Raw genomic sequence first — 19,793 nt, forward strand, 5'->3', positions numbered from 1 at the left:
ACATTAACTAGAAATCTGGGTACTGTCCATGACTGGTAAAGTTCACCAAACCAGAGAAATTTTCAGTGTCCAAAAAGTACTATGACAGTTGAAATTTTCGAAGAACCTATAGAAAACCTGCCCCTTGTTATCTTAAGCACTATGAACTTTTTTTTTAACATATCTTTGTTTCAAACACATCTCTGATGCTCATTCGAGCCAATGGGCGAAAGTCGTCGACTGAAATAAACTGTATCACTTCCGGTTTTACCATTTCTCCGAAAACGAGCTAAATGAATACTTACACGTTACCCAGTCCGCCATTTCCGAGGATATGCCTGGATGCCTCGGGGAAGGGGGGGGATACGCTTGGACCGTTATTATATTGAGAGGTATCCATCATATTTATTTTCTAGCTTTCTTATCAAATTTCATTAAGACCTAATTAAAAAGTGTAATCCGTGAAAATAATGATGATAACAATGATAACAACAACAACAACAACAACAACAATAATAATAATAATAATAATAATAATAATAATAAGCGGACAAAAACAAATACTTCACTAAAATAATGAAGAATTCTAATAACATAATTAATATTAACGCGCTTACGAAGAAAGAAAAACAGAACGAAGAGAATTCCAGTAAGACAGTAGTCATAAAGTTCTAAGAAAGCCATTTTTGGATTACGGTATATATTTACATCATTATCCAAAGATTAATCGTTTTCCTCGAATAATTTTCCCTATTATCTGTGACAATTGACGCATACAGCAATTACAATAAGAGGTTTTCATTTATTTATTCATTTGTTTTTCTTTTTCATGTGCTCCCTTCCTGAAATTTGTAATTCACATGTTAGCGTCGAGTTAAAATGTTATGTTTATAGGTAATAATAAATACAAAATACAATACGTAAATAATCTCCCCCTTTCAAGGACGAAAAGATAAACACAATGAGAAGTTTGAGGCGATTTCACAATAATTCTAATAAATAAAGAGGGTGGAAACTAAAGATGACTTAATGCATTTGAGAGAGAGAGAGAGAGAGAGAGAGAGAGAGAGAGAGAGAGAGAGAGAGAGAGAGAGAGAGAGAGAGAGAGAGAGAAACAAAATACCCGAAGGTCTATAAATGACTAAGTTGAAGTGCACATAAAAATGTATCTTCATTAAAATTCCTAAAAGGGGGAAGGAATCTTGGTTAATATCGGATACAGAAAACCGGACAAGGAGAGAGAGAGAGAGAGAGAGAGAGAGAGAGAGAGAGAGAGAGAGAGAGAGAGAGAGAGAGAGAGAGAGTTATCATCGTTATCGCCTCCAACGCCGAGTTACGCAAAGGGACTCTGAAATTCTTCCACTCGTTTCTTTACTGTGCTATGTCTTTCACAAATCTGCAATCATCTCGAGCAATCAGTTTCACACTTCTCGTCCAAGTAGATCTGGGCTTTCCAACCTTTCTGGTGCCGGCTGAAGCCTAGCTGACATTATTATTCTCCCAGCCGTGTGAAGAACATGTCCTAGCCAACTTCATCTACCTTCATCATTTTGTCATCTACATAGAGATTTTCCGAATTTTCCCTTATGGTACCACTTCTCACCCTCTCCCGCCATCTGATTCCTAATATTCTTCTCAAGCTTTATTCTCAAATCGACAGAGTCTTTAAGATATATTTTCAGTGCCATACCATAATTCATGGGAGTACAGATATAGACTGTACTACACTTGACTGTAAGCATACTTTCGTGTGCAATTTCCGCCCGTTTGATTTTCATGATTTTATTCAACTTATATATTGAGCGGCCTCTTTAAGTCTTACAATAAATTCCAGTTCACGAGAACCTATAATAATTAATATATTTTTCTTAATATATTTTGAGTCCCTTTCCTCTAGGATACATAATGAATTCTACTAAACGAGCTTTGTAGATCTTGTGGAATTATAATGATTTTAAGAGAATTATTTGCATATTCTGTCAGTCAATTTTCTCTCGTTACTCCAATGTAAGCCGTCTCATCCATCTCCTTCCACTTTTTACATTACAAAACCTATGATATGGGCAAACAACAAGGTGAAAACATCCCCTTGCAGCAGCCCCCTCCCCCCACCTTTTTATTAAAAATTTACCCGACAAGACCCCATGAACATTAATTTTCTGTCGATTTCTTTCATGGATAATTTTAATTAGCTTTTCATATTCAACAGAAATGCCTTAGTGATGCAATACCTTTCATAATATTGATCTGAAAACGCTGTCACATGCATTCTTGTAATTAACAAGTCATCAAAAGTGGATTTTTAAATTCCATACACTGCTTTTTACTATGTAACTCCTGCCTTTTCTAAACCAGCTTGTTCATCCCCAAGCATTGAAAAGAATTTCTTTCTCCAGCCTTTTCAGAATATGCACACTGCATATTTTCACTGCAACCGACGCAAGTGCCATGGCTCTATAGTTACCACATTAAGTCAGGTCACCTACCTTTGGTACCTTGGCTATGACTTCTAATCTTGTTAGTACACGAGGTATTATTTCAGGTTCAACTAAAATCATCTCTCCGGTGATCTCAACATAACGTGGTGTTTCATTATTCATTCCACCTCAAAAAACTGTGAATTCATCCATAAGCAAATTCGAGCCTTCTTTGATTTCTGATATACCCCTGCCCCCGGCCCCAGTAGTAAAGAAATAATGTTCTTATTGAAACAGGCCAGTCTTGAACCAGCAAAGGCTTTGACTTCTTAAACTGTCTATATGTGAGAGAAAAATATCGGTCGTGTGGCAGTATAAGCAAATATACATTTTTTATATTTTTTCTTTCCCCACCATGCTGCAAGCCACAACAATCGTCAAGCCACCAAGTACAGAACTCACAAGCGTTTCATAGATGCCCAGATCACAATTCTTTGCAAAGATCTTAAAAGGGGTCTTCTCAAATGTGATCTGAAAGTGTAACCACTATACTTTAAGACCTGGAGAGAGAGAGAGAGAGAGAGAGAGAGAGAGAGAGAGAGAGAGAGAGAGAGAGAGAGAGAGAGAGACGCATGAGTCACTTACCGATCCATTATGAGCCATTATTGCTACGACAGCCATCAATGGCCGAAGGGGAAAAGCGCAATGATCAAGCGAAATAGGTACCTCACCGTCCTGGCGGGCCCCACCCACTGGCTCGCCAGTGGGTTTCCCACCTCTTTAAATACTCCCGCACGTCATGGCATCCCGAGGCTTTCGACTCGTGCTTCTCCTCATGCATGAGCTTAAATTACGGCGACAAAACCCTTCCAATTTCTTAAAAACGATGGCGTCGATTGCGATTAGTTTCCGCCAATCAATAAATAATGATTTTTAGATTTATTTCGTGTTTTACGAAAGGTGTCCATTAGATACACAAGCACATTTTCGTATTTTCTGTTTCTTTCATCTATATCTTTGGAGAGTTCACAAATGATCTGTTTTCATAGGAGAAAGTTTCTCTCTGGACATGTAATCTGCAGGTTTCCTTTTTCTATTCGTCACTTAAAACGGTAAATTTTACGTTTGTGATACGCATCAGAGAACAGACCCGACTGAATGAAATGGAATATAAAATTTAGGCCTAAGGACAAGCGCTGGGACCTATGAGGTTAATTAGTGCTGAAAGGGAAACTGAGGGTAACGAAGGTTTTAAGAGGGTAACAGGAGGGAAACCTCGCAGCTGCACTATGAAACAACTGTTAGGAGAGGGTGGAAAGTAAGATGGAAGACAGAGAATATGAACAAAGTTACAGTAGAAGGAATAAAAGGGGTTGCAACTAAGAACCTTCAGTAATGCGGTGCACTGGCGGAATTGGTCCCCCCTAAGACCCTGACCCGACAATAAGATAAATCATAAACATTATGAATATAACGTTATTTATCATAGTCCTTGTCGTATCGTAAATATCATAACAAGGGCATTATAACCATTAAGACTGAAAGAGAAATATTAGATGGAATGGTTACGAGATACTCTAACCATATAAGTGAACCAAAATGATGGCACCTGCAGGGCTGACTTTCAACGTCATTAGCAAATGAAGCCCATCAATCCTTTTTGCCTATCGTAATCCAGACAGGATTAATCCGCGGTGCTAATCCAACATATCAAAATCAGCAAAGGATATCAGTAAATTACTGGTACCGAAGCTTAACACGCAGGAAAATCAGTTAATTACGTCATTTTGTTTTGACGGAGGGCGGAAATCCCACAAGACTACCTGGCACTACGGTAATAAGTATATTGGATAGTGAAATTAACCATTTGGAAAAATTTAAAACAAATAATGAACAATAGCTATCAAAAGAACACACAAATCTTTAAAAAATATATATATATTAAAAGTCCCCCTGATTTATTATAAAATTAAATTAAAAGTTAAAATCGAAATTGAAGACAAACACAAGAAATAAGAGAGAGAGAGAGAGAGAGAGAGAGAGAGAGAGAGAGAGAGAGAGAGAGAGACTGACCGAGTTAAAATGTTGTAGGCGACTACTTTTCTCACGCTTCAAGCTTCATTGATGACTCTCTCTCTCTCTCTCTCTCTCTCTCTCTCTCTCTCTCTTTAACATCATATAACAAGTAGCGGACATGACGTCAGTCGGCTATTTAAAATGTCAGGCTTTAAAATAATTATTAAAGTTCATTCAAAAAATGTTAATATTTATTACTCTCAAAAAAGAAGTTATTTCAGGAAACCACCCACAATTTAAATGCTGTTAACACAGCGGCTTTAATGCTTTTATAATCTTTTGGCAATGTAGAACAACCTAATAATCAGCTCTAATCAGTTTGTTAAAACTGAAAGGTTGTTAACAATACATATTACGGATGCTCACCTTAGCTGCCAATATAAAAAGGCTTCAGCATTCGCAAGAGGCAAAAGAACACCAATATCTGAAGAGCATTCACGCCCCCAACCCCCCTACACCCAGACATCCAACGGCGTCGAACGGGCCCATTTGCGGGGGAATGCGCGACCCATTTCCCAACCACTTCATTCCAATTACGAATTACCCATTTCAGAAGCGGTCCGCTCCATTTCCTTTTATCGACTGCAGCCATTTTCGTTCTGTCGCCCTATTCTTTTCCCGATACTAGGAGGAAACTTACGGAGTTAAATCACCCGTCGGTCATCAATCTAAATTGACCTTCGATTTTACGTTTCTCTTTTGGTAGTATTGATAACTTTCGCCCCATATCACAATGCCAAATGACGCACTTACTTCTCGCGAATTTTCTCCTACGATTGGAGAAATACACTTTTCTCTCGTGGTCATAGTGAGCAGAAATTTACAAAGAAACATTTTATATTACGTTTTTCCCATGGCTGCGCCCCTTTTCTATTACAGCTTCTTATGCTGTTCACAACAATCCCAGACATTTGTGAAAAAGCCCTGAAATCGTTTGGTCAAAGGCAAATAAACAGGCAGGGATTAAGAGATAACTTGACGTTTGAAAAAGAAAAAGAAAGTAAAAAGTCAGCAGCCTAAAGTGTTGAGCAATTTCTCCTTAACAAACACAAAAAGAATTTCAAACGAGTTTTCAATACTAATTCATATGGATACATATACCTGACGCTTCTTCTCTACAAGCGCATTTCCCCAGTGAACTACTAGAAATAAAAAGGAGAAGGTGAGCATATCAGAAATCCTTAATGATCACAGCATGCGGTTTTGTCTGAATTCTCTTCAAGAACGTCATTGGTTACCCAGTTCGTTTCCGCTACATTAATACCACGTGAGAGAACACGCAAAGGGTTTTGCATATCAAAATGGCATGTTAGTTTATTTAACATCTTTGAGGGTGAACCGTACAGAAAACAATGTTCTATATAAACAGTAATACACGAGAGGAAACAGCAGGAAATGAATGAAGTGAAAAAGCCAGATAATATTCATTTATTACCTGGACTAACGACCAGGTAACGGGTTTAAAGCTTTTTAGGAAAGTTCAACCTTCCCTGCCACATGCACTCGCCAAATCCTGTCAGAGCAGAGGAAATGTAATACAACAAAGCGGGAATACTGACACACTGCATTAATATGAGAAACAAGGCGCAAGTAATCACATGAACATTTAATATATTATATATATATATATATATATATATATATATATATATATATATATATATATATATATATATATACATTAAATTCTTTCTCATCCACCATGATGCGTGCTTTTAACAGCCAAAATGGTTAAAGGTTGCTTTAGGAAAATCTGAACAAATCATTTTACCCCAGATAACCTGAAATTTCTAAAGCACTCAATGCAAGTACAAAATCAACGAGAGAAACATCTAATCATGTTGGTGTACAAATACACAATAAAATCTAATTCAAATTAAAATATAAAATACGAAGTACAAAACATAACTATTCTTACAACAGAAATTAATCACGATACACATACTCAGACACCCCATAACCAATATCTTTGGATATTGCCCATTACATTTTAACGTCGAGTAACAAACCGTACCTTGAAAATAAACATATTACAGTTCCTGACTGCAAAAAAGCAACGATTTCGTATACATATACAGCTATATATTACAATGCGCAACCAAATTAACCGATTAGCAGTACCGTAAAAGAACAACTAAATACAATCTACTAAAACAACACAAATCTACAACAAAAATACCAGGAAATGTTACCAAAATAACATTTTATCCTTAAAACCACATCCTCAACAAGGATTTTCAATTTAATTACCACGAAAAAACTAAGAGCTGGAAACTACCCACAACATTAGCGGCAAAAGTTTAATGAATAAAAAAATTGTGCGAATTCAATTATAATAGAGAACTAACCACCTAACTTCAACACTATTAACCGAGGACTATTTTACTTCTTTATACAGTTTGTGTACATTAAGTGGACCACGTCAACCACATTTTCATTTCATTATTTGGTGTGTGCAAGAGTGGTGTCTGGTAGGAGTTTAGGCCACCCAAACACTGAACCTAGAAAATATACTACGCTATACTGTGTGGAAGTCGCTAACTCGAGGCTCATTCGGTTTGAATCAGTCAACCATATCATTCACTTCCAGACTGGAATTCTCTTTCTTCCTCTATTTTTTCCTGATCATTAGCCTTCCTTTTTAAAAGGGCGACTGATCTCGTTTAAAAAAACCGAAGCCCCGTCTCGGTTACTTCAAATTATAAAGAAATGGAATCACAAGTTCTACGGGTTCATAGCGCTATCGAACGACGCTAATCAGAGGTACAGAACTGACATGGAAATATTTCCCGGAAAGAACTTCTGAGATAAGCCAAGATGAGAGGCCGCTTTGAAAGAGACACAAAGGCTTTCGTCGTCATTACAGATAATGAGCAACTTTTTCCTAGTCAGAACGGCTCACGTTTAGTTAAATCCCAACCACTTCATGGAGCTTTTCCCCGGAGAGGAAATTCGTCCATTTCTCACATTTCCCCGAAGACGACGGTCTTCTCTCTCTCTCTCTCTCTCTCTCTCTCTCTCTCTCTCTCTCTCTCTCTCTCTCAGGTGGTCTGACAGTGTGCCGATTTGATAAATGAAAAAGGGTTCTACACACAGAAAAATAAACACTTCCCCAACCAACTTCAAATCGCTTGAGATATATAGCGATTTCACTCTTGTATTTTAGTAGGACGAGTATGCCCACAAAAGGAGATTCCGTCAGCAACTTCTTCATTAAATTCAGCAAAACGCAATATAACTGCGATTTTACAATGGTAAGAGTCTGCCCATGGCATGAAACTCCTTTTCACACTTCTCTCTGCTATCAATAGCATTAAATTATAATGTAATCACATTGCAACCCTCAGTGAACACCAGCCTTGCAATCAAGTCGGTCACCGATGGCGGAGGTGTTATGCCAATCCCTCACCTATCCATATGTAAGTTACCTTGACCTGTCATCATGGAGTGCGCGCAAAGAGAATCCTAAACTTAATTCCTTTTCAACCACTACACAAAGAATTCTCGGTTGCAGACGGCTCCTAATAACAGGTGAAATAATTCACCTGCACCCTAAGAGTGGATCGATCATACTTCAGTATCATACGACATGCTGCAGTCACTCATCACTCGCAATATAACAGGGGTCTCCTCCTACCGACTTATGTCGCAGTGCGTTTTTGCTAATGCACCAGTTCTATTTGCACGTTCTGAACATGTAACATCAACACTTCGCTATACCTAGACGATTATTTCGGCAGAACCTTTTTTCCTTTATATTATTAGTGGTAGTTTATAAAAGTAGGGCTAATGCATCAGTTCTATCTACTCGTTCTGAACATGTGACCACTTCGCTGTAGCTTGACAAATAGTTCGGCAAAAAACCTCGCTGTAGCTAGACAAATAGTTCGGCAGAAGCTTTTTGCCTTCATATTATCAGTGCTATTTTAAAAACGTAGGGCTAATGCACCAGTTCTATTTACACGTTCTGAACAGGTAGCCAACATTTCGCTAGAGCAGAACTGTTTTGCCTTTATATTATAAGTACATAAATTTATAAAAGCAGAACGGTTACTTGGTAATTTTACTATTGATGCCGATACCTACAGGTTTACGAGAGGCAGGTATCAATAATTTAAAAACGCTGGCGAATTTTTAGATGATAATTATTATCGTACATTAATTTTGCTGTTGATATACCCTTACTTACTGATTACAGCTACCGATACGAAGAAATAAAGAATTCTTACTCCGACCGGAAATATGTCATTTTCAGCAAAGGAGAACTGAGTAAGGTCGATAATTTTATGATGGAATAGAAATGACATTTTAATCCATTCCAAGATTTGTAAAATGAAACAACACACGAAACACTATATTCTTATCCATTACGAACTGGTGTCAAAACAGCCATGGTTGTAGACTTAGTAATACTCAATTATTGAATTATATCACTCATTCGACTGCCGCTAAATCAAGGCTTAAGAAAATTTCTGACGCTGATAGATATACAAATAGCCTAATAATGCAATTCGTACAGCGTTTATATCAGTGATTGTTATGATGCTGATAACAATACTATCGATGATGATAATAATAATGAACAGCATATATCCTGAAAACGGCAACAAATCTAACTGCTAACTTCTAAGTAATGAAATAAATGCAAACAAATAACTTGATCATTTATAGTCTATGCCTTTCTTTGTTGCTGATGTTATCATAATAAAAAAGCATTAATAGAGAACTGTCCTGATATCAAAATAATGCCAAAATAAGTTCATAACTAAATCCATATACAAACAAAACAATAAAAAATATTTACATAGAAGTACTCTTAAATAACTTTACTCACAACAAAGCGTTTATTCCTAGAAATAAACAAACAACTGAAACATTATTTACATAAAAAACTTAATATACACCTTTACATAAATATACAAATGCCATAATAAAGAAATGACCCAAAACTTGCCCCTTACAACGCTAATCCCTTATGCCCGTTTACGCGAACTAATTAACGATCAAATTAACTGTGATTCCGGTCCGGTAGTTATCTGATTTTGGTTTCACTCAAGCGGGGATATTGTACATATTGTCGAAGGCGGTATAAATGAACGAATGTATGTATACATAGTTAATTTACGGGCAAGCTTTTCATGGGGTGACATTTTACTTACCTTTCCGAAGGAGAATTTTCTATATTTATATGGCTTCTGTTCGTTTTCTAATTGTGAGTTATTATGTGTTATGCGCGTTGAATATTTTCTTGTACTGTACTGTATTATTTATTTTCTGATGGTGCGCGTTAATGCGTCTGCACTTCCTGGATTTTTTTTTTTTATTTCATACTGTACTTCATATACTTTCTATCTATTTGATCCCTTCAAGTGATCGTTGTTTAAAAGAACGTGTAAGGGGAAAGCTTACCGGTAAAAAAATCTCTCCTATACCTTCTATGGAACTGCACGGTGGAAACTAAAAAAAAAAAAAAAATACAATCATGGATATACCTCGAGCAATACAATATATCTGAACCAAGTTTTCAAATGCAAAACATGATGTTGCACTGGATACTAAGGCACCAGTATCCATACATCAGTTCTGTAAGAATTACTCGTAGTAAGTAATACATGCTTTTGCGCATATGACACGCTGTCATATTACAATTTATTGCAACTCAACACTTGAGTTATTCTGACTTATTCAGCTTTTATTATGAATTTCTGTATTTACCTGCCTGCTGATCCATCTTTACCTATTTATCTGTTATTTCTTCTAAATTTTGTCTTTTTTCACTTTAGGAATTCTTTTTTGTGAAAGAGGTGCTTCAAAATTTAATCGAATTTTAGGCATGTTCCATATGAATGCTACTTTTCTGAACAACAACAATAATAATAATAAGTGGAAAAAGATGAAGAAACAAACTGGAAAGTACATCAATAAATCAAAATAGAAAAAATACAAATATAGCAACATTACTGTCAAAATGCTAAAAAAATAAAAAATAAAATAAAATCGTTCTGAAAAAATGCAGAGTAATGCATTACGGAAATAAATTAAACAAATGACAATCTTAAGAAATAATTAAAAATATCATTTGGTCTCCTTAACAATTTCCAAAACGAACACAATCTTAGCAACTTTGTGCAAAGTAAAAAAATAATACGTGTATATAATATAATATATATATATATATATATATATATATAATATACACATACACACATACACACACACACACACACACACACATATATATATATATATATATATATATATATATATATATATATATATATATATATATATATATATATATATATATATATTGCCAAAACAGTAGATTGCAAAAACTTTGATATAGTATCCAGTAGCAGTGTATGTTTTCCTGTTCGCGCTTACGGAAATGCTCTTCAGGCTTGCTATTGTATTGATCGTATGCATTACGTGATCGTAAAACGTATACACCAATGTTTTTGGCCAAGTAAATAACTGCAACTACATTTACATGCGAGCTTTCAGTTACTAGATATGGAATAAAGTGCTGTTTTCTAATCTATTTTCCTGAAAAATTTGAACTCCCTCATTCAAAAGGCGTGTTTCTATGCAACTGAGACGCCTTTAAGAGGCGGCAAAAACAGGGCAAAATGTTAGTGTAAATATATAACTATTTAACTCAAATTTCAGAGAAGGTTCTTAAATATAAGGGCACTGACTTCGCAATGGAAAACATTGATTTTAAACTTCCATTACGGAATGAAAGTTCTGTTACGCCCTAAACTCTACAGAGGCTAGAATACGGAATTCGTGAAAGGAACACTGATTTACAAACTGCCTAAAATTGCTTAAAATTTGAGTTCCACGAGGTACATAAAAAATAATCGAACGTAGTACTTCGGCATCGAACTGATTTTTAACCTTCACCCTCCAAAACAAGGGAAAGACCACAAACAAAGCTCTTTGGCAATCAGAGCAAGTCTTACCATGTCGAATGAACAAAAGTTGGCCAACAACAAACATCAAACGTTTTCCAGTGCATTACTGAAATCATGTAGCATGAAGTAATAGTTATTTACTATTATTATCATTAATGAGGTGCAGAAATCACATGGAATAAAATCAATTTAAGTAGGAGCAACATATATTTTGAAAACTACAAATAAAGATGAACAAATAAACACGCGCGCGTGCGCACACACGCACATATATATATATATATATATATATATATATATATATATATATATATATATATATAATAATTCTTCAATAAAGTATAGCTCCAGATAGAAAACAACACATCGGTTACAGCCACATTCACTCATTACTGCTAAATCGTTATTAAGGGCCCTATGCAGAAAACTCGAACATTGTCGCCTCATATACCTTTAAGGACGGCTAACAAAACACACATACACACACAATCACACACTAGGCCATTCATCTCTATTGCATTCCCTTTCCAATAACTCTCTCACATCATTTACCCAGCCCTTGCTGTCTTTCTCGCCTCCTACCAAATAATACTTATTAATTATATTCTTTTTACTGACCTATCCTATTCTGTTTTCAAATGCCCAAATTATCTCAGAACACACTAATCCACTCTCTCACAACTTTCTGCATCTTCAGATTTCTCACTCTTTTAATTCCTCTTACACCACATAGGCGCAAATTCACTACAGCAGCTTAAATTTCAATTCCATCATGTTCAAACTTCACTTCCTAATAAGAACGTTGGTTCAATCCTACCATACATCCCAACCTTGGCTTTCAAAGACATCCGATTAGCCTTGATGCCTTCCCTTCTTCACCTGATCTGTCACATCCTCTTTTGTCATCTTAAAATTATCCACTATAGTGTCTCCAGGTTTCTCCAACTACTTGGTTTCCATTTGCCCATATTACCTGGCTCTGGATCATACTTGCTCTCAACTTTCCCCTGTTGTGAAAACTTTCAAAATCTGAGTAGTATCTGTAGTTTCTCTTCATTATCCGTAAATCGGTACTGCTAATTTATAGCCCTACAACTTAGTAACTAGGGCTTATTTCTCCTATACGATTTCTCACGTAACTCCATCCATAAGGATATTAAAACTCTTATGTACAAATAACATAACCTTGTCTCAGCTTTACTTTTATGCCAAACAAGTCACTCTCCCATCTAAGTATGCTCAAATATGTTGCTCAACCATGTCTTCAAAACTTTTCACATCAGACATCATGTCACTAAACGTATTTTTTATTTTCCTTGCAAAATAACTTTATATTTTAATTAAGATTATTCTTCACCTTCTCCCATGCAACTTCGCTGCTTGGTATTTTTTTTAACTCCCACTTTTTCTTAACTACCTTATCTGTCCACCCATACAACTGTACCTTCTTCCCATGTCTCACAACTTCATCTCACACAATCTCTTTTCTTTTCCTTCTTCTTCACTAAACCTCTCATTTTATTCACCCAACCAATTAGTCTTTTTATTCCTCTATTTTCCTCCTTATATATATATATATATATATATATATATATATATATATATATATATATATATATATATATATATATATATATATATATATATATATATATATATATATATATAGAACAACATTCGTATTAGATGGGAGGAACATTTTTTAGGTCAAGTTTAAGAAATATAAGGGGGATAATTTGATTGATGTACCGAAGGAGACCTGAATGTGCTGATGAATGTATTAGTGATTGTTGAAATGAAATCAGTAACAGAGGCTGCACCGGCTATGATGGAATTACCGCATTTTCTCAGCTGACACCCCTCTTACTAATTAGAGTTTAGCTTAAAAGGAATAAGGAAACACAGCCCGATGACGGTCAACCCTCATACTAATTAGACAGTTTTACAAATAGGGGATGATGAATGTTAATTGGAAGTCCTAGTAAAGAGTAAACAATCTGATAGGAATTGCATTTACGTCGGCTGTAAGAAAATCTACAGTATGCCCAACCTCAACAGGCAGGAGAAAATCAATATACTGCTTCAAAAAAGCATGTATTAAAGACACGAGGTGCAACTGCGTATGGAACTGAGTAACCCCTTTCGATGGCTTTTACTGATCATGTGAAGGCATTTGACAGCGTCCACAGATCAATATTTTGGAGAGCCTTACTTCTCCCAGTATTCCCATTATGTAAAACTGACTGAAATTATCAATGAACGGAAAAGATGGAATGTTGATGTTGATGGAGTTTTATCAGGTATGAAATACATACCTCTAGTATTACACCCAAACGCTTCATGGACAAAAACTGGTCCTTTTCAAGACTTCTTTCACACCTCTCGGCAAACTTCTCAATAATTTTCCCCAACCCGTCATCATCCATTCTTCCTTAGACCACTGTAATACCTTTAGTAACTTTTACTTTATCTTCTTATCTCAGTTGCTCTTTCTTTTATACATCTTGACCTTCATATACAGCATAACCAGTTCATCTCAACTGCAATTCCTCTCTCAAACACATTTCACTTCCATAAAGGAGAAGCAGACGAAAAATTTCAAAACTATTCCTTCATAGGTATTCCACTTTCTTCAACATATTTTGCGGAAATCCTGCTACCTCAACACACATACACACACACACACACTCAGAGAGAGAGAGAGAGAGAGAGAGAGAGAGAGAGAGAGAGAGAGAGAGAGAGAGAGAGAGAGAGAGAGAGAGAAACTGCACACTCAGTATTCAATTCTACTGATGTTATTCAATACTGGTGTTAAATTTTTTTCCTAAGATTTTGTCCTAGCCTTTAAATATACCAGATTTTGAAAAGTAATTTGTATTTTTCCTAGGATATAAACCTCCGCTTTCATGGATGGACTGCTTAGCAAAAAGCACGCTGCGGCTGTCTGCTGACTTAAAAAAAAAAAACACACACACACACAAAAACCTATCGTGTCGGCCTATGAGTCATCCGTGACCTGAGGTAGGGTAGCTATCCCATTCTGTGAATCAGCCCATTTGCAGTACCGCTCAACTCCATGATTGGGAGAGATTGGAACTACGAGGAATGGTCGAGTAAGGTAAAACTTCCCTATGATAAGTATAAGTTCGTATCCTAGGAAAAATGCAAATTACTTTTTAAAATTTGGTATTTGTTACGATGAGAATACGAACCATACCCTTTCACTGATGGAGCCTCATCAATAGGTGGATGGCCGATCTATCCAGAGTGGAAGGTGGGCGTGCCATGGATTGCCACTGCCGCGCTTTTCCGTTGCCTCTAAATCTACTGCCTTTGGTTCAAATCACCCAACAAAATTTGGGCTGGACCCCACTTGTACTCACCCCACCAAGCTTCGGGGGTATTATTATTATTATTATTATTATTATTATTATTATTATTATTATTATTATTCAGGACATGAACTCTCTTCATATGGAACCACTGACTTGAAATTCAAGCTTCCAAAGAACATGGTGTTCAGTTGAAAGAAGTAACAGAAGGTAATAGGAAATACAGAAAGCAGAGATCATTTGTTAGAAAAGAAAAAGTAAATAAACAAATTAATAAATAACAGATAAAGATGTAAATAAATGATCAAAACACATGAACAGTCCAACAGTGTAGAAATGCGTTACTCTTCAGAAACTTTTTAAGTTTGAATTTCAAACATCCTTTACTGAGACTTATTGTGCAACAGTGTTCAGCAATATCAGTAGTTCTAGAACTTGGAAGGTTTGACATGAGGAATCAATTTTACTGCTTATTTTCTGTTAAAATACAACTTATGAAAAACTGACAAACAAGAGACCATCCATTGATGGTCCAAGTATAACTGCAAATGTTAGGAAACAGAAACCTACCACCACAAACCACTCTATCTAAAAGAGGTAAATCTTGTCAGAAGCAGACATCCACACCGGAGAACAGTATTCTAGTGAAAGAAAGGGCAAATGACTTAAAACTGGTTGCAATGATTTTATCAATTAAATATATGAGGCCTTGCGTACAATACCAACGTTTGTGTGGCATTTGCTGACACTTTCATTAGATGTTTCTCAAAAGTAAGATGAGAGTAAAAAGTTACATCAAGAATAAAGCTTCAGGCTCATTCATCATAGTCCCATCCACCTGAAGAGGATGGGGTGGAAAATCTGTATGAACTCTGTTAATCAATAATGTTTTCGTTTTCCTGGAGTTCAGCCACACACCCCACCAACTACACCATTCACTAATCCGCTCCAAGTCACGACTGAGACTAAGGGCAGCTTCATTTCTCATAAGTGGTGACTTTACTACACCCATAAGTGTTACATCATCGGCATACTGAACAAGATTGTTTTAAGCCAACAAACATACCACTTGTATACACTAAAAATAACAGCGCACCAAGAACACTTGCCTGTGGAACTCCGGACACAGCATTATTATTCAGTAGATGAAACCTATTCATATGGCCCAAGCCCAAAGGGACCACTGACTTGAAATTCAAGGTTACAAACAATGTGGTGTTCATTAGGAAGACGTAAGAGGAAGTAAAGGGAAATACAGAAAGAGGAGATCCCACTTAATAAAAAAGAAAAATATTTTTATTAATAAACAAGTAAATGGTTAAAAATGCATTAAAATGCAAGAAGAATAGTATTAGGTAGTAATGCATTGCATTTTCGCTTGAAATTCTAAAGTTCAATCCTCTGGGAGGCTGTTCCACAGTCCAACGGTGTGAGGAATAAAGGACTTTGGAACTAAGAAGTTCAACAGCGAGGCACATTTACTGCATATTGGTGCTGCTGTTCATTGAATCTCATTGCTCTCGGCAGATAAAGTGGATCAGGGATCAATCGTGAATGTGAAAGATCTCTGTTGAAATACAGCTTATGAAAAAGTGACAAACAAGCGACCATCCATCAATGGTGCAAGTCATAACTGCTACTATTAAGAAACAGAAACCTACCACCAAGAACCACTATCTAAAAGAGATAAATCTCTGGTAGAAGCAGACATCCACACCACAGAACAGTATTACAGTAAAGGAAGTACAAATGACCTAAAACAGGTAGCATTGATTTTATCACAGTTATAAATGTGAGGCTTGCGGACAATACCTAACTTATGTGCAGCATTTGCTGAAACTTTCATTAGATGTTTCTCAAAACAGTCAAAAGTTACACCTACAATAGTTAAAGCTCCAGACTCATTTAGCAAAGTTCCACCCACCTGAAGGGGAGGATGGGATGGGAAATCTGTAAGAGATCTGCTAATCAATAGTGTTTTCATTTTACTGGAGTTCAGCCTCATACCCCACCAACTACACCAAACAAGTGTTGCATTTTCGGCATACTGAACAATCTTGTTTTTCAGGCCAACAACCAAATCACTTGTTTACACTAAAAATAACAGTGGACCATGAACACTGCCATGTGGAACTCCAGACACAATAGTTCTTGGTTCACTGAAGATCCCATCCACAGCAACTTGCTGCTGGCTACCTGTAAGGAAATCTTGAAGTAGTTCTAAAACATATCCATCCACTCCAAGATTCTGAAGTTTATATATAAGTGCCTTGTGATTTACTAAACTGAAAGCAGCACTAAAATGTATTTACATTATTCTGCACTCAAAGCCCTTATCAAGGGTCTCTTGCAAGTGGCATATAAAGTCTAAAAGAGCATCACAGGTACCCATCTGCTTCCTGTATGCATACTGACTATCAGCTAACAATTCTTTAGATTCCACATAAACTGGCTTAAAAATAAGTTTTCAGCAACTTTGGAGAACACAGGGAGAACAGAGACTGGCCTGTAGTTACTGCAGTCTGCAGATATGCCACTCTTTGGAACAGGCACAGTATTACTAAGCTTGCGCTCATCCACAAAGATGCTGTGTTGACATAAATATCTATAGAATCTAGTAATCTTGAAAGACAACATACAACAAACATTTTTTATAAAACAAAGGGAAGAGACCATCAGGATCTTCTCCACCCCAGCTATCAAGATTATCCAGAATTTTCTTAACATCTCTGGAGCAAAATGCAAATTTTGTAAGAATAGGTTCAGGATGACAAATATCAGGGAGAGGGACATCCTCAGCTGACTGCTTAGCTTCAAAAGCTTGATGAAGCATTTCAGCCTTTTCCCAATCTTGCCATCATCTGTTAGTAGTGGTGGAATGGAAGACGACCCTGGCCCAAAATTGAAGATGCCAATTTGGTCCAACACAGATGAGGCTGAGTAATTCCTCCTTAAGGAATTATTGTAAGTTCTCTTCACAGCACGGCGAGACTCAACAAAAATGGTGTAATTTTCATTTGAACGATTTGTCTCCATGCGAAGAATTTGATCTGTTTGTCATGGTAGGCTCGTCTACATGTACCATCAAACCATGGCTGGTCATTTGTCCTAAATTTGATGACCTTTCTAGGGACATATCTTATTAAAATAGCCATCAGCATTTCATTTAACTTCTTCTTGGGATCAGGATCTAATATAGCAACTGAAATATTAAGTGCCTGACAAGCTTCAATGATGTGATCTCAACTGGCTCTGGATTTCAGCCAGACCATTTTTCCAGTGGTGGAATTAGGAATATACTGATTGACAGATATGTCCATCTCAATGGCACAATGATCAGAAGTGCCTATATATTCACAGACCTTGGACTTGACAATAGCTGGAACATCTGTGATCATGAAGTCTAATCTATTACCAGAAATGTGTGTGGGTTCCTCAATTAGCTGGACAAAATCAGAGGATAAACAGAACTCAAGAGCAGACCAGCCATGCTGATCTGTGGAATTTGAATTTAGCCATTCACTGTGCTTTGCATTACAGTCTCCACAAATGACGAATGAAGCTTTTGAATCAAGTGACTGAGCCATACTAATCCTTTTAAAAGACAGTCATATATAGGATCATCGATATTTGGATTGCAGTAAACAGCAAATACGTAAACATTCTAGAACTTGCTGAAAATTTTAAAATAAGGAACTTCATGGAAACTACACTCAAAATTTTTCTGACAATAAATAGGTAGTCTGGACTTTGTGTATACAGCCATACCTTACGCATGTGGGATGTTATGACGATAAATAAAATCAGGGCCATCAAACCCTGGGATTAAAAACTCAACCTTTGACTTGTTACTACTTGTAAGTCTCAGATAAAAAACCAAATCATAGTTACGGGCACAACTCTGGAGGTCAAGAAAATTTGACCTTAAGCCCCAAATATCTGAGTTAAGCACTTTGCAATTTTTCTTACTGTAATGAGTAACAGGCCCAAGGTTTAGCTCAATGTCTCACGAAAGAATTAAAATTAACAATAATAAATAGACTCATAACAACAGTAATATTGTAAAACTCAACAAAACAATAAACAACAACAACAGTATTTATATTACTTACAAAAATTCTCTTGAGATTATAAATAAATGTCACCTTACGGCACTGAAAAAAACGCTGGAAGCAACTAGTCGACAACATGGGGTCAGCACAGCCAGGATTGCCACAATAACTGGGGGAGGACAGTGAGGATGGATTTAGAAATAAAACACTCAGAAGGAAAAGGTTAGGTAAAGACAAAGGCACTTTCCTGATAATCCACCAAGCAACTTTTGCTTTCTTATCAGCCTGTCCTACACACTTTTCACAAAAACAGGAAAGTGAACGAAAAAGAGGATAAATGCCTGATTGTAACCTCAGGTAAGGGAACTCAAACCCAAGACCATGGAAGGCCATGGTACAATGGCTATGGCACAGTCAAAGGTTGGAGAACAAGGTTTGTATTCAGAGTAGCCTTCTCTTAGAAGGGTTGCCTACCAAGGCTAAAGAGTCCCTTCTACCCACTGGTTTGGTTTTGGAGTGTCATTCTAAAAGAGTTGCCTGCCATGGCTAAAGAGTCTCTTCTACCCTAACTCGTGTAGGCAGGGACATCACACCCTGAAGTGAATGTTGTTAAGAAAAGCCACATTAACCCACTACCACACAGGTCTTGGTTCAATAAAGATCCCATCAACAGCGACTAGCTGCTGCCTACCTGTAAGGAAATCCACTCTCCTGCTGGCAAAACCTTCTCTTTGAGGTTTGCTGCTGTTATATCACCTGCTGGGCTGCTGCTGCTGGACCCAGGGCGAAGGTGTCCAATAACTTGTGGGCCAAGTCCCAAAGATGGAAAGACATGAGGGTCGATAGTCTCTTCCATGCTCCTGCCTTCGGGACCTGTGGAACAGAATGGGGTTCTTCCTTTATGCCACTAAGGGGCCAACACCTCTAAGGTCATGGGGAAATTCATAATCTTTCAGGAACATGAATGCTCTGATTATGACTTCTCTTTGCCAGAAGTAGATGGTGCTCATGGAGACCTCT

The 19,793-nt window shown here is 36.8% G+C and overlaps 1 protein-coding gene across 2 annotated transcripts in view; it reads right to left on the bottom strand.

Moving 5' to 3' along the window:
• LOC136848100 (filaggrin-2-like) overlaps positions 1-19,793 on the bottom strand; it is a 114,572-nt gene that overhangs the window by 28,345 nt on the left and 66,434 nt on the right. The window contains exon 1 of one of the 2 annotated variants that reach the window (XM_067120307.1): positions 3,042-3,262. The exons of the other annotated variant lie outside the window; for it this stretch is intronic. Within the exon in view, the coding sequence (XP_066976408.1) occupies positions 3,042-3,077 (36 nt within the window). The 5' untranslated portion in view covers positions 3,078-3,262. Of the gene's footprint in view, positions 1-3,041; positions 3,263-19,793 lie in introns of those variants that run through there. 2 annotated transcript variants of the gene reach the window in all.

This window comes from Macrobrachium rosenbergii, chromosome 18, assembly GCF_040412425.1.
Source record: "Macrobrachium rosenbergii isolate ZJJX-2024 chromosome 18, ASM4041242v1, whole genome shotgun sequence".
NCBI lineage: Eukaryota > Metazoa > Arthropoda > Malacostraca > Decapoda > Palaemonidae > Macrobrachium > Macrobrachium rosenbergii.